The 14,578-nt window shown below is 43.1% G+C and overlaps 1 protein-coding gene across 8 annotated transcripts in view; it reads right to left on the bottom strand.

The window, feature by feature from the left end:
- Dis3l2 (DIS3 like 3'-5' exoribonuclease 2) overlaps nucleotides 1–14,578 on the bottom strand; it is a 356,506-nt gene that overhangs the window by 93,417 nt on the left and 248,511 nt on the right. For all 8 annotated transcript variants that reach the window (XM_026396261.2, XM_026396260.2, XM_026396266.2 and 5 more), the window contains one exon: nucleotides 1,963–2,075. In XM_026396261.2, the coding sequence (XP_026252046.1) occupies nucleotides 1,963–2,075 (113 nt within the window). The remainder of the gene's footprint in view (nucleotides 1–1,962; nucleotides 2,076–14,578) is intronic.

Raw genomic sequence — 14,578 nt, 5'->3', positions numbered from 1 at the left:
TATGTTGCCGGGATGAGACTCAGTCTTCCCCATGGCCAGGGCCCAGGTAAAAGAAGAGCATGGGACTGGCTTCAGTGGAGCCCCAGGGGTGAGGTTATTTCCAGGAAGAGCAGTACACAGAACCCTGGTGGCCTACTCTGACAACACACCTGGAAAGGGCCAGCCTGTTTTGGAGAACTGTAGAAAGTAGGAGTTCAGGAGGCCAGGAGCCCACACTCATTTCTCAAAGTTCCTGTTCTAAAAGGGTAGGTGGCAGGGTGGGAGGACAGTGAGAACCCACAGTGGGGCTGTTGAGAACCAACAGAGGGGTTGTATATGTGGGTCTATGGTGGGGCAGGACTCTCACCTCTGTGTAGTCAATGAGTAAATATTAGAAGTCGCATCCTAGGGCACAGGGCTTGGGAGGGAGCAGGGAAGATTTGATCTAGTGTAGACAGAGATCCTAAACTGGACCACCGAGCTCAAGGAAGCCAGACAGGAAGTGAGTCAAGATACAACCAAAAACACAAGATGAGCCCAAAGAGCAGATGAAGGAAGAGTGTCAGAAGGAGGAGAAAAAAATCTGGAAGAACTCACTACTACCCGGAGGGAGACAGACATAACTCGTTTACAGTCTTTCATTCACCACTGTCCCCAGGACCTACTGCAGTGCCCAACACATACTTGTGCTCAGTAAATACTTTATTTATAGATGCTAAAATTCAAAATTCCATATAATTTTTATGTGTCATGAAATATTTTTTAACCATTTAAAAACATAAAGACCTGGGCTGTAGCTCAGTGGCAGAGCGCTTGCATATGAGAGGCGCTGGGTTTGATCCCTAAGGCCACATAAAAATAAACAAATAAAATAAAGACTTGCTGTCCATCAACAATTACAAAAAAATTTTTTTAAAAACCCCTCAAAACATAAAGACCATTCTTAGTTCACAGGTGGTAGGCTGAAATTGATGGGTACAGTTTCCTGACCCCTGGTCTAAAGTGAATACTTGGTTAAAGGAATGGTTATCTGGATGTGAGAGGCACACAGGAAGGAATGGACGTGCTGAGATGATTCTGTCCATTCCTTTCTTTTACAGATGAGCTGAGGGAGGCCTTGACACTGAAGCAGGGGGAGTTGAGGAGTTGGGAAACTCTACTCTTTAGGGCCTCCCTCTGCTTTTCCATTTTGAACACTCCTCTGGTCATCTTGTTAAGGGCAGGGCATGACCAGATTGGTGACCCTCTTTAGAATAGGGTTAAAAAGGGTTTCTTGAGCTGGGGCTGTGGCTCAGATGTAGAGCAATCGCCTAGCATGCGCAAGGTCCTAGGTTCGATCCTCAGCACCACATAAAAATAAGTAAAATAAAGGTATTGTGTCCAACTACAACTAATATATATATATATATATATATATATATATATATATATATATATATATATAAATAATTTTTAAAAAGGGTTTCTTAAAGGACCTATAGAAAATAGTAAAATTGTCCTTCCACTTTGCTGCTGTCCTGTGAAAGTAGCCACAGACAATTCATGAATGAGTGTGTGTGGCTGGGGCCTAATCCTAATTCCTAAACTGCAGGAAAACTGGTGGTTGTGTAGGCTGTGTTTGTTCATTCCTGCTTTGGAACGGCTATTAAAAGCAGGTATCTCTCCTCATTTCTTTCTGAAGCTGACCATTTGTCAGAGTGACTAACACGGCCAGGCCACTCCAGGATGAGGCCTGAGATGAAAACCTGCGTCTTCCCTTGGCATCTTTCAGGAAAACACACAATAACAGAGGGCAAACACTTTTCCAGTGGTGAGCACTTTTTTAGAACTTACGATATAATAAGAGATATCCAGACAAGACTGCTGTTCCTTGTAATTTTGGGGAGGGAGAGGGAGACAAGTTTTTTTTTTTTTCTTAAAGGAAGATTACTAAATGGAAGCATGTTTTTTTTTTGATCTAAGAAATTGAAGACTGATTTTTACCTTTTGAACCAAGTAGACACTTGTAGCTCTGTCAGCGGCCACCTTATCCAGATGGGATCCTTCGGGAACAAAGTAACTCACATCGGCAATGTGGACGCCCACTTCAAAGGTGCCTGTAAAAGCAGAAGGAGGACTATCAGCCTGGTTTGGAAGGCCAGGGTAACCCTCCCAGGAGTCCTCTAAGAATGCATGTCACTCCCAGAGGCCACAGGCCCTGAAGGGCAGGCTGCCATTTTCTGCCTTGCCAGATACCCCTCCTAACCCCAGTGACCCGCACCATTGTCACTTTCCTTATCATACACCAAAAGATGGTGGGATTTTCATTATGAACAGACAAGATAAACCATTTTCTCAAGGTTTTCTTCCATTTCTAAATGTTTCTAATCTTCGAATAAACATCAGCAAATTCACAGAAGAAATCTTATTTAAAATGTCCTTACAACACTTCTTAAAATATATGTATTGCTCATTCTAGATGATAAATAAAACACTTTCAGGTCACTACAAGAGAGCTAATCCCCAGATCCTTTAAGACTCTGCTCTAAAAGCTTTGCCTTCCATCCATCCCCATGGCCCCTCATCTAGCCCTCCAGACTGTTGCTGTAATCATTCTACACATGCTGCTCCTTAGCCTGCCCCTCACGTCCCTGCATAATTTCACCCCAACCCACCATCAGCCTCAGGGCCTATCCTCTGCACACTCTGGAAGAAGCTGTCATGGGAACCTCTTTCTACTACCTGAATGCATCTTACCTCACCCTGCCCTGACGCTCACTGGGTTTCATGCCTTTTCCCATGATTGGGATAATCTTAGCAAAGAGAATCCCCAGCATGAAGAGATTCTTTTGCCCTCTTTTTTTTCCACCTGTGCTGTTTAAGCACTGTGTTCCCGATGCCAACCATGGGCTGTCTCTAGGGCTGTATCTCTACTGGATGTCATAGGATTTTCATTTGCTTATGTGCATCTTGTCTAACTCTCTCTCTCCCTACAGGGTAAATTTAGCCAGTATGGCCTTTCCTGCAACATTCCTGCCCAGTGCGTGGACAGTGCCTGGGTAAGTACTTATGAAATAACCTGTTGAGTGACAAAGCTAATAGTCAGTAGGTCAATAATTGGTTTGTTTGCCTGTTGTTTTTTCCCTCTACTTTTCTCTTTTTTTCCTTTGCAGTGGAGGGAGGTGTCTTTGATAGGCTCTTCTTTCCCTACTAGTTATTCCAGAGAGGTGAGATCGCCCTGCCTGGTGGAACTTGTACCTTAAATAGAGTTGGAGAGGCATTTAGGCTATAAAATTGAGAACTACTCTTGAATATTCTGTATATCATCTATCAAATATGGTGTGAATATAAATATAAATAGACACAAGACACACATATATAATACATTATACATGTGTGCTTATGTATGTATATGTGAATGAACTGAAGATACAAGCATAGGCTTGGAGATGCTTCAACTGAAGTATACACCTGCTGTAATTCCACTACCCTACACCCCTGTTGACAGTATCTGGTCTCAGCATAGGCCTGTGACTCAAGTAGGTTTATTCTGAGACTGTTTCTGGGATGGAAATGGACTTTATTTTTTTTATTTTTATTTTTTTTAAGAGAGAGAGAGAGAGAGAGAGAGAGAGAGAGAGAGAGAGAGAGAGAGAGAATTTTTAATATTTATTTTTTAGTTCTCGGCGGACACAACATCTTTGTTGGTATGTGGTACTGAGGATAGAACCCGGGCCGCACACATGCCAGGCGAGTGAGCGCGCTACCGCTTGAGCCACATCCCCAGCCCGAAATGGACTTTAAAAAGAGGTTCTCTCTCCTGGCATCCCAGACACTAAGGATCGCATAAGCCTGGAGCTGCCAGAAAACACCTTTGCTATACACTTCATAACAGAGAGAGGTGCCTTGCAATAGCCTTTCTTCTTACACTGGTAAGAGAGGTGGCCAGATCACCCAATCAATATAGATCCACCAAATCACTCAGGCCAGTAGAGGAAATCATGAGTCTAAAAGAATTACCATGGCTTTATCTGAACTTCAGGATCCAGCTGAAGCTGAACCAATTCCCTTCCAGTTCTTTGACTCACTCAGGAGCCCTGCCTGACCCTTGCTGACTGGAAGAGCTTACTAACACATTGCCACTTGCTCCTCTGGTGAGCTGGATTATCAGTCCTAAGGCATCAGATATTTTATCTGCAAAATTTGTATCTGCAATGCAAAGTTCGTGATTCTTTATTATCCTCCTACTCCTTTGTCACTAGCGACAGTTCTTCCCCTCAGTTTTTAAAACATGGATGCTTGAAATAAAGGGTTCAGACAAGGAAAAGAATTTCAGATTTCCCCCTTCTTCATCTGCTCTGACACGGAGACCCTCATACAGGGCTTTTTTATTTTATTTTTTTTCCCCCTGCTTGATCCTATAGCATTTCTACATTAGGGAAAAGCAAAGTTTATCTAAAAGAGCCTGGTGCAATGGGGGTGGTCCCACAGGCCTGTCTCCCACAGGAAGAGCTGTCTGCAGAGCTGGGAGAAACCAGTCTGGCCCTAAATCTGGTGGCCTCGCTGGACCAAGCATGCAGCTGTGCCGTAGGGTCACTGGGAGTAGTGATCAAGGAATTCGATCCCCAGTGGCTGCAACCAGCGTCTCAGATGGCTAAGCTTCTAGTTTTGATATTTCAAGTATCTAAAACCAACACTTGAAGAAGGTAAAATAAAGTGTCTTCTTTTGAAGTCAGGATTATAGTATGTTGGCCTCACAAGTAAATATTGACTAAAGGAAAAGAGAAAGGGTTATTACATCATGAAATAAACCATAATTTTAAATTTGGGCTCTGTTGTTACTACACATGAACTTTCTGTCCTTATGAAAATTGACAAACTGACAAAGAGTTCATTACAAGAGATAAAACATGACAGAGGCCAATCAAAACCTATTCAAAAGGCTTCAATTTCACTCAGAATTCCCAGCAGAGCCTCTAAAACCAGCAAAGAGACACTTTCTTATTCTCTGCTTATGACATTTTTATGGAAACCCTAAGTAAATATTTTATTACATATATTTACATAATGTGAACTTGCAGAACTCTTGAGGTAGTGGCACTGAAGTTTTAATTCTGTGAAAGAGAATAAAAAAACTCCAAAAGGTTCTACAGCATATGCTGCCATGACATTGAGGATGAACATGGCATGTTGAAAAATACTCTCTTTTAATCTCATTAAAGGAATATAAAAGCATTTATTTAAATTTCTTTTTAATTTAAAAATTTTACACATACTGGGGATGAGGCGAGTCCCATGAAGTTTTGAAGATCAGTGGAAGCAGAGACAGGAAGGATCTCCAAGGCTGGCCAGGGTCCCCAAGCTCAGAGGAATACAAATAATACTCCTTTGAATGAACTTAGTACTCTATTGGAACTGCTTTGCCCAATTAAAACACCAAGGGCTTAGAAACCATCACATCCAAGTTAGCCTTCTGGCCAGTGCAGCCACTTCCCAATAGTGTCCTTGTCAAGTGGCCCCTGATGTACCCTTAGTGTAAAGAGCTTACATTGTCTTGAAGCCACTTGCTCTATTTCTGAAGAGCCCCAGTATGAAAGTGCTTCTCTGCACGGATCTGTGCATAAGCTTATGTGGAGTTGCATAAGCCGCACTGGGCATCCCTAGGTGGAGATCCCTCTCCTAAAGGAGCTCTTGGTCTAGTGGGGTAAGCAGATACACTCACGTTGCAACCATATGATCTGATAGAAGGAAGTCACACAAGCCCACGGGAGAGGACTGTACTGCAACCTTGAGAATGTATGTAAGTGTTTTGTAATCAATGACAACTCCGTGGGCTTAACACTGGCAGCGACCATTGTAACAGGGATAATCAGGACAAGAGGAAGGATCACTTATTAAATGCTCCTCTGTGCCAGGGGCTTCACACACAATATAAGCTTGACAACAGTCATGCAAACCATTTTGCACAAATATACCAAATGAGACTCAGGGAACTTCCAAAGTTGCTTATCCAGAAACCTAGTCAGGAACTGATAAACCTCAGATCCCAAACTAGGTTGGATCCCAAGCTTTTGCTCCTTTTATTACCCCTCCCCTCCCCCACAGTCACTTCCAGGGTAAGCGATACAACCTCATTTTTTTTTGTCTTCGCGGGCCACAGCTCAAAATCCCTCCCTATCTCTATGACTCAATGGAAGCCACATTCTTAGCTTTGGATTCAGAAGTCCTTTTCCCAGCCTTGTTCACAGCCACACCCCTGTCCCTGAAGGCTCTTTTAGTTCCCACTGCCAATCTCCTTAACCACTTGTAGCAGGGCCTGATCACAGAACAACCACTAAATCATAAACTCCAGTTCTCTTTAATTAGAAGAATAAGCCCTTAAAACCCCAGTAGTTCCTTTCTGAATTTCTAGCTTAGAGTCCTCTTTAGCTGGGAGCAGAGTGATTATCTTAACTACTAAAAAAGCCCTGTGCCAGGCATGAACACTACCAGGGCTGCCACCAATTAGGGGTGGGGACATAGCAGGATTCTCTTACCTGGAAGGAGACCTGGGCTTTCAGACTTGGGTCACCTGAGCTTACCCTTACCCACCACTTAGACTTCACAGAAAGTATTCCTCTGGTGACAAAGGTTCTTCACAGAACATAATAATACGTGCTGCAACAGAGTGACTGTTTGGGTCTTCCCCAAATTCACACATGCCCAGTGTGTGTGCATCTGGAATGGGGCCTCTGGGAGCTGACCAGGCCATGTGGGCAGAGCCCTCACCAATGAGATTAGTGCCCTTATAAGAGATCCCAGAAAGTTCCCCATCCGTTCTACCACGTGAAGACACAGCAGGAAGGTGCGATCCATGAAGCAGGAAATGCCCTCACAGACACTGACTGTGAACTTCCCAGATTCCAGAACTGTGAGAAATAAGTTAGCATCATTCATAAAGCACCCAGTCTGCATGAGTGATGCCTGCAAACCCTCTGAATCAAGAATGTAGGGGAAAACACTGCTGAATGTGCCTCATCAGCAAAAGTCACTGATGACCTGCATCACTAAACCCAAACCCTGCCAGGCCTGACTTTACAGTGGCATTTGAAGCCACTTTTCCCTCATTAAGGTCCCCCTCCCCCTCTGGCCCTGAGCTCCCAGGGTCTGCTTTCTGCGGCTGCTCCTTCTTCCTCGGTTTGTTCTGCACATGTTGGTGTGCCCGGCGTCTGCTCCGCCCAGCTGCCTTCTCTTCTAATCCCACTCTCCCGGGGATTAGACAGTGTCTGACTGTCTCATCTATTTCCAGTGGTTCAAGCATCACTTCTGGGCTTTGGTCTCCTGATTCTATACTGCTTTCCCAGACCTCTGTGAGCTCCAGATGGATATATGCACTAGTCTGCTAGGAGCAGCCTAGCAGCCCCCCAGCTACCTCCCATTCACCTATCCATGTACCCACCCTCAGTGTTCCCATGCCAGGATGTGAAGTCATCCCCACTAAGCCAACAGTGGCACCATCACCACCTCAACCACAAAGAAACCAGAACCCTCTTGGCCTCTGTGGACCCATCACACTGAGCTCCACCTTCCAAACTATTCCCAAATCTGCCCAGATCTCTTCCTCCCCACCATCTCCATTGCCACCTTGGCCTGGGAGAATCTTCCAGCTAACTTATTACTTCCCCGCCACTGAAGATAGTGGTTCTTTAAAAAATCCAGATCTGCCTGTCCCATGAAACCCAGTCCTTTGTCTCCTATCTTCCACTCCTCCCTCTGCCACTACCTCCGGTCACTATTTTGCAATGAGGTAATTAATACTAACAAAAGTTCCTCCTCAGTCTGGTCCACTCTGGCCATTTATGCTAGGCACACCACCATCACCATGACTAGCCTTCTCAGAGCAGCCTCCAACTTCAGGATCCCGCTTTTTTCCCTGGGCTGGGGGCTCCTCCCTGAATGTTCCTGACAGTTCCCTTCACACCGCTGACCAAGCCAGAGTGGCCTTTCTTTGGCAGGCGTGTCCTGGGGATTGAGGCCAGGCTTGACTCCTTTCTGAGCCTTCCGGCACTACTCAGCCCACTCCCAACACGGTTCCTACATGCCCACCATGAACTACATAAGCATGAAGCACAGGGAAACAGGCCAACACATAGCTGGCATGTGACATTGACTGAATGAATAAGAAAGAAACAAAAAATACATGGCAGACTTGTGAGTACTCCAGGCAGAAAGAGGCTGTGAGCACCGGCTGGTCTCACCGCCTGAGCACCGGCTGGTCTCACCGCCCGAGCAGTGCCGAGGTGCAAGGCATCCAGCCTGTGCTGGCATCTCTCTGATGACAGGGAACCACGGCTGTCATGTAGTCTACTTCATCCTCAGATAAAATGACAGGTAAGGATTTTCCCCCTTGTAAATTCCTTAGAATTTCCATTTATTGGTTCCAATTCTGGCTCCTGGGGCTGCCCAGAACAAGCCCATCTCCCCAGGGGACAGCAGTCTGGCTGGCTCTGCAGCTGTGACTAGGCAGCACCTGACCCCTGGAGCTCCCTCCATCAGGAGAAACACCCATGCAGCTTGGCTCCAAGTTACCTCACAACCCTCAGCGCCTCCCTCCAAACCCGCTCCTAACAAGCATGTTCATTCACTCAGCCCTTTAGTAAGTATTATGAAGCTCCTACTGTGTGCCAGGTACTCTACAGATGCTGGAGGTGCGCAAGTAAAGAAGACTAATAAGGTCCCTTCCTCCCATGGAGCTGACATTCTAGTGAGGAAAGAATGACAACAAGCAGAGAAATAAAGGACAAAACTGTTTAAGCCAGTACAAAGGACTTGAGAGAAAATGGTGCAGAGTGAGGTATGAGGCAGGCCCAGGTTCTCCCTTAGGTTTAGTTAGGAAAGAGGTCTCTGAGGGAACACCCTCAGACCGGGGGTCTGGAAAGGACCACACCACATGATACACCCTGCCAGACACAGCCAGCGCAAGCTTGGTGTGGCTAAGGAATGGAGGGAAGGCTGAGAAGGGGAGCACGGGAACCAGGAGGCTGGTGCAGGATCAGACAGGCCTTGCGACATCAGGATAAAGCATGTCAATTTTATTTCCTGGGACACTTTTAAACACACAAGTGAAAATAACCATGTTTGCGTTCCATTTGGCCACCACCCTCATTCTGCATCCCGGGAGTCCATCAATGCAGTCTACAGACATATTGAGACCAGCGGGCCGGAGAAAGCCTCAATCTCTTAGGAATGGTGCTGACAGGCAAACTAATGAACTGTGCGAGGGAAGGAGGACATGCAGTAAGCATGGGCGGATGATGAAAGGAGGACACACCTGAGGGTCTCTCCCCACCCCCACACAGCAGATGTTGGGTTTCCACGGGCTGTTCCCAGGTGACAATGGGAACCCGATGCTCTTGCATAGGCACCCTTTTGACCCTATGGCCAGTCTTTCCAACACACAAGCTTCAAGAGAGTTAGAAGTGGTATCCTGGAAGTTCAGAGAGGTAATCCAACTGAGAAAACTGAGAGAAAGGACCCTGCTCCTGTCTAAAGGATGCCAGCAATGAGCCTCACTTAGGGTGGTTTACTCAGCCAGAACAAGGGCCCTGGCCTTGGTGGGTCCCACTGAATTTTAGAGATAGACTCAAAAGTTAAAAAACAACTGGGCTTGGATCACCTTGTGGCTACACAATAAATCCCTTTTTTCACTTGGGGTAAGCAAATTCCCGCTGCCTTTGGTGGAAACACCGATTGGGTTGCTAGGTAAGAGGGACAACTCAAACTCTGATGTCTTCCAGTTCTGTGCGGTATTGTGTTATGTAATCTTACACAAAAATTGACCACCAGGATAGCGTGCCATGGCAATACTTCAGGGCCATGATGTAGTGAGGGCTTGAGGATGTTTCGTAAACTTAAAGGAGTCAAAGTTAAAAAAAAAAAAAATCCCTGGTACCTGTCAATCTGAACGCAATAAAGGTTGCCAAGTACAAGGAGCAGGTGTTTGGGTCTTCCTGGGTTTCCCTCAAGGACAGGATTTGAAGAGTCTCTGGATTTTCTTTAAACCATCCAGCAAAGGGTTAAAGAGGATTTTTAGCTGCAAACTTCCTAACTGGTGAGCTCAACTTCTGGAACTAAGCAGCTTAAAAAACCTTTTCCCTTCATTATTACAAAGGCGCTATCAATCTGCAAGTACTCAACGAAACTGCCCACACAGCAATTTTTGTCATGTTCAATCTAATTCTCAGGAATCTCAGTTTAAATTTATATGAACAGCATGGAAGAGGAACACCCAGGTAGTAAATTCCACTTTTCCCTTTCCAAATGATTTGAGCAATGGCCTCCTTCATTAACAGGAAAGAGAATGAGGAGCTGAACATGTGAGGCTGGCACACTCAACGTCTGGAAATTTCCAGGCATTTCAGAAGAGAGTGGAGAAAGCCCAGGTCAGCCGGTCAGGCCTGGGACGGTACCCCAAGCACAGGTGTTGGTTCCTTCCTCAATGCCAAGGGATAGTGAAGCCTGAGGGGCCAGGAAGGACCCTGGAAGGCAGTTACATGTTAGGGGTCAGACCAGAGGATGGAGGGTGGGGGCAGGGTGGATGGGTGGGAATACAACAGACTGGCCTTAATTTGAGGGTGGCAAGGTGGGTAATGAGAACTAGGGTTTTCATTATACTAGTCTGTCTGCTTAAGTGCATATTCAAAACTCTCATCCAAAAATTAAAAAAATAAAGTAAAAAATAAAAAAGGCAGTGTGGAAGCCAAGGAAAGAAAAAAGTTTGAAAAGGACAAATCTAGTGAAGTAAAACTACATTATGTATGAGTTTTAAAAGAAAGAGAAGTCAAACAGAGAGGTGGTTATACTTAAAAGAGTGATGGCCTCTAGAGGCTGGAGGATTGTTTCTTCCTACATTGTACCTTTTGTAATTGTTTTTAGTTTCAAAGACTGGAAAAAGCAATAAAGAGTATAAAATTAAAAATGCAAACCTGGCTTAAAAATACCTGGAGAGAAATACATGAAGATAACAGCAGTATTCTTTTAGTGACCAGATTACAAATTTCTTTCTTTTATATGTAAATTCTAATTTTTCTAATGATAAATGTATTACTTGGGTAAAACTTGGATTATTATACACACACACACACACACACACACACACACACCCAAAAAAGAAAAAAAAACCCGCTTTGTCCACCTGTCACCTCCATCCCCCTTGAGTCCCCAGCACACAAAAAGAATCAGCCCTGGGCTAGCCTCTGCAGGAGGCCATGGGTGTCAAATTTAGTTGACCACTCTTCTGGAGGACTGTGGTGACTAACGCACTCTGTGAGTAAGCTCCACAAAGGCAAACTCGCAGAGGAGGCAGCAGGCGTGGGCACACCCTCCTCAATAGGAAACTGTTGTCTTCAAGCCAGATAACAGGTAGTTCACAGTGGCCGTTGGCCATCAGTGCTTTTACAGGCTTCAGTGCATAGGGCTAGTCTGTGGCAGTGCAGGGGCCTTGTGACCTCAGCACAATGCTCTTCCACATCTCTAGATATGACAACAGAATTTTAGCATACTTTCAAACTCATTTAAGGATTTTTCTATTTTAGAGAGCTTCTCCATTCACAAGACATAATTACTACTCTCTAATAGCAAAAATAAAAGAGATGTAAAATTTTCAACATTTCAAAAAAGCATAAACATCTATGTGTCTTTAAATGACTATCCACTGAATGTTTATTATAATAGTTCACTGCTTAATCCAATCCCAGCTCTTGTTTCACTTAAAATTAAAATTTTCATACTCACACCCAAGACCGAGGGCCAAAAACTCAATGCTTTATATCCTGGTAACAAACACCCTGTAATGCTTTTCTCTCATTCTGGAGATATCTTTTTGGGTTGTTGTTATATTCCCACCATGCCAAATTAGCTCTTTTTGGACCTAATTACTCGATTTAATTCAAATTTCTTTGCATAAAGGAGAAATCTTTTTCTGATCTATGTGTGCTTAGGATAGGAGTCCACCACAAATAGCATTATGGACTGCTTACCTTTTTTTTTTTTTTTTTTTTTTTGTAGTGGGGATTTAACCCATGGGCATTTTACCATTGAGCTCTGTCCTCCATCGCCTTTTGAGGCAGGGTCTCACTAAGTTGGTGAGGCCAGCCACGAACTTGCAATCCTCCTGCTTCAGTGCCACTTCTTCTGGGTACTTTTTAAATACTTTGCATTAATTCACCTAATCTTCCAATGCTATGAGACAGATACCTTATTGCAGTTGGAGAAATTAAGGCACGGGGAGGTCAGACACCTTGTGTCCAGGCATGGCTCTAGACCCTGGGCACCTATCTACTACTTCATGGGGTTTACCCCTTTGTAACAGGTATTTAAATAACTTATTCTTGTTTGTTTCTTTCTACATTGTACCTTTTGTAATTGTTTTAGTTTCAAAGACTGGAAAAAGCAATAAAGAGAAAGGGTGTAAAATTAAAAATGCAAACCTGTTTTTACCTCAGTTCCTATAGGATATAAGCGCTCCTAGTTAGAAATTTTTAAAATGACTATTATACATTTATTTTTGCATAACTTAACTTTTAATACAAATAAAAAGAATGTAGAATGATTTTCCATTATATATGTTCTTCCTTGTGGTGCTGAGGAGTGAACCCAGGACCTAGGTATACTTGGCAGGTGCTAACACTGAGCTACGCCCCCAATCCCTAGAGTATAATTTTCAACAGACTGAAAGTGACTTCTTTATGGGGACAATAAATATTTGCTGAAATAAAAACCCTGCCATATACTCTTGTAACTACTGGTCACTTTCTATTTTTGAACTACTCTTCTATTAATTATAGTTATAAACCAACTTTCCAGGTTTTTATAAACCAAATTTTCATATTGAGTAATCTGAATGCTGAATTTTCTAGTTAACTGAATGCCAACCCCTTAATCATCAATCCTTTATGGTTTTAAAACTTTGGGTGGAAATCCTCTGTAAATGTATTACATGCTTCCTTTTTCTTAACAGCAAAATATAACTCAATATTAATAACTCAAGGTTGTAATATAAATGTGAATGTGTTCTGTAACAGATGCTGATATGGCCCAGTGGAGAAAGATGTCCCTTCTACCATATACTCTACAAATTATTTTTCACCTCTCTTGCTAAAATGCAGTTAGGACTCTTCAGATGCATTACCTTCTAGGTAATTATAACCACAGTTATTTACTGTACCCGTCAAAAACTAGACACTCCCACACTTCTTTGAGGAAATGAATACTCTTCATAAAAATTCTTTGGGGTAGGTACTACTGATACTCACATTTTTACAGACGAAGACATTCAGACTCAGAGAAGTTAAATGACTTGCCTAATGTCATGCAGCCAGTAAACGGCAGAGCCAGGACTACACAAGGTCTGACTCCAATCGCAAAGGTCATCACTATCATACTACAGGACCACACGGCACCTTAGACTTGTCCTGAGGTGTTTTAATCATTTCTGCAGAGATCAGGGTCCCTTTACTTTTTGTTCTGAAACAGCTTTATATAGATTTAATTCACATACTATACAATTATTCAACGTGTACAACTGAATGGTTTTTAGTTTAGGCACAGAGTTGTGCAATTAGCATCACAATTAATTTTAGGATATTTTCATCAGCTCTAAAAGAAATTTCATATCTATTTTCAGTCACACCCTATTTCTCCCCAGCCTTCCCAGGCCCAGCAACCACTAATTGACCTTTTGTTTCTATAAATGTGCCTCTTCTAGATGTCTCAATCACGTGAACTCATAGAACATGGTCTTTTGAGATTTTATTCCCCCACATGAACTGGCCTGTTGTCAAAGTTCATCCATATTACTGAATATATTAGTTCTTTGCTTCTTTTTATGGATGAATAATATTCCACTGTACGAATATACCTCATTGATTTATGCATTCATCAGATAGACATTTGGGTTGTTTTTACTTTTTGTATACCCTTTCAATTTAAAAAAATTAATTTTGTTGTTGTTATTATTATTATTATCACAGTACTGGGGATTAAACTAGGGATGCTCTACCATTGGAATACCTCTCCAGCCTTTTTCTTTTTTTTTTTTTTTTTTTGAGACAGGGTGTCACTAAGTTGCCCAGGCTGACCTTACACTTATAATCCTCCTGCCTTAGCCTCCCCACCATGCCCAGTTCTCTTTTACTTTTTAAAATAAACTCCACTGAGACCTAAAACACATATTATGGAAACCTGAAGCATACAGCTCAATCAATGTTACAAAATAAAAATACTGGGGCAGGGGATGTGGCTCAAGGGGTAGCGCGCTCGCCTGGCATGCGTGCGGCCCGGGTTCGATCCTCAGCACCACATACAAAGATGTTGTGTCCGCCAATAACTAAAATAAATAAATACATATTAAAAAATTCTTTAAAAAAAAACAAAATGAAAATACTTAGCATCCAATTCAAAAAACAGAACATACTTAGCATCCAATTAAAAAAAAAAAAAAACAGAACATAAACAGAATTCCAGAAGCCTTTCTCATGCCTCCCCCCAGCCTTTATCCTACCAAAGAGAACTACTTTTCTGACCTCTATATAATCTACAATTATAGATCAATTTTGCCTTTCTTTACACTTTACATAGTAGA

Source organism: Urocitellus parryii, chromosome 1 (genome assembly GCF_045843805.1).
Source record: "Urocitellus parryii isolate mUroPar1 chromosome 1, mUroPar1.hap1, whole genome shotgun sequence".
NCBI lineage: Eukaryota > Metazoa > Chordata > Mammalia > Rodentia > Sciuridae > Urocitellus > Urocitellus parryii.
Note: the sequence above shows the minus strand (reverse complement) of the source record. Positions and strands in the feature narration are given on the sequence as shown.